The sequence below is a fragment of the Lactuca sativa genome, chromosome 9, assembly GCF_002870075.4.
Source record: "Lactuca sativa cultivar Salinas chromosome 9, Lsat_Salinas_v11, whole genome shotgun sequence".
Lineage (NCBI taxonomy): Eukaryota > Viridiplantae > Streptophyta > Magnoliopsida > Asterales > Asteraceae > Lactuca > Lactuca sativa.
This window is the reverse complement of record NC_056631.2, coordinates 6,070,920-6,072,733: the sequence shown is the minus strand read 5'-3', so window position 1 is coordinate 6,072,733 and position 1,814 is coordinate 6,070,920. Positions and strand designations below refer to the sequence as shown.

At 33.8% G+C, this 1,814-nt stretch overlaps 1 protein-coding gene across 1 annotated transcript; it reads right to left on the bottom strand.

Moving 5' to 3' along the window:
• Positions 1-281: 281 nt before the first annotated feature.
• LOC128128833 (uncharacterized) lies at positions 282-1,400 on the bottom strand. Its single transcript, XM_052767606.1, has 3 exons — positions 1,328-1,400; positions 1,130-1,248; positions 282-1,016 (listed from the first exon to the last, which is right to left on the bottom strand). The coding sequence occupies exons 1-3, from the start codon at positions 1,398-1,400 to the stop codon at positions 282-284; spliced, it is 927 nt and encodes a 308-aa protein (XP_052623566.1).
• Between the last annotated feature and the right edge of the window lie 414 nt (positions 1,401-1,814).

Below are 1,814 nucleotides of genomic sequence, written 5' to 3'. Positions count from 1 at the left end.
ACATTTTGTACAATTGAACAATCCATTTTTTACCCTTGTTAAATATTATACATAGATTACTTTACTCTATAATATATGATTATATCTTATGTATTATTATTTACAAATTATACCTTTAAATAGAGTTTATAAAGACCTTCAAATAGATACCAATATTGAATATATTACAACAGTACGAAATTACAAGAACAATTAAAAATGATATTACAATACGAAGTAAACGTAAAATTACAATACAAGTTAAACAGTAACTTAAACATTAATTGAAAATGTTACAAAGTTCACGTCACATTGAATCTTGGCTGGGAATTTGGACAATTTCTTCTATTATGACCAGTTTGGTGACAAAGTCTACATTTGTGAGGTTCATCGGGATGACGAATGTCCATCTCGTTATGAAATCGATTTGCACACCTCCGACCTCTATGCACATAAAGTTTTGAGTTATCTGCTTTAATCTTCCAATCCGACTCTAACCAATAATCAACATGAGAAAGTGGGACAAAAGCTGACGTATATTGTTGTTTATATGTCATAGTAGTGTACATAGTATTAACAATAGAAATAGGGTTATCCCCTCTATAACCGCAAACTGCAATAACATGTGAACATGGAAATCTTTCCATTTGCCACTTACCACATGTGCATGTTTGTTGAAAATAATGGACAATGTATGTATTTCCTCCTTTGCCATTTATTTGTAACTTTGTGACAATTCTGTAGACACCTTCACTGTAGTCAAACTCGGTTAATGTATGGATTTGTGCACAAGTTTCTCGTTTTCGAAAGAGACGCCACATACATGATAGTAGAGGTGTATTGCAATTCATTGCAATATCACTATACTTTCTAAAAAGTTGTACAGTTATATTGAATGTAAGGTCAATACACGCCTTGATCGGTAATTGTCTTGCTCCGCGAAGTGCATTGTTCAAACTCTTAGAGATATTTGTTGTCAAGAAACCCCATTGACGATTGTCATCATATAAAAAACACCATTGGCTTCTTTTAATTTCCTTTAAATAATGCCAAGCTTCAAGATTGATATTTTTTATTTCTTCATATACATAACAAACTTTCTTCTTTGTGTGGTGCTACCAATAGACCAACAAAGCTCTTTAAGGCGAACGTTCTCGTACCTTTGCATGAAATTACTTCTAATGTGTCGAAGACAAAAGCGATGGTATGCTAATGGCTCTTGCAATTCTGGTAGATTTTCCATTGCATGAATTATTCCTTTGTGCCTGTCTGAAACAACACATAATTGTCTGTTTTGAACAACAAAATGTCTGAGTTGGTAAAAAAAATCAACCCCAACTATGTGAACTCTCTTCATCAACGATAGCATACGCAACAGGCAATATACTATTGTTTGCATCTTTTGTGACAACAACAAGCATTTTTCCTTTATATGAACCCTTCAAATGGCAACCATCTACTGAAATAACAGGTTGACATAGACGAAACGCATCAATGGCGGGTCCAAAAGCCCAAAAAACATATTTGAATGTCGCTACATGTGATGATGAGCTATTTGGACAATGAAACTACTTCACAACTGTATCAGGATTTGAAGCCTGCAATGCTGCAATGTACTTGGGCAACTCATCAACGTTACTCTCCCAAGTTCCATAAATACTCTCTATGGCTTTTCGCCTACCATGCCATGCCTTATCATAAGAAACATCAACATTTAGACTATTTTTAATATCTGATTGTATATGTTTCATTGGATAAGCAACATCCTTTTGAATTGAATGGAGGATATACAAGGCAATAGTTGCAGAGTTTAGATTTTTGTTATTATTGCCAGT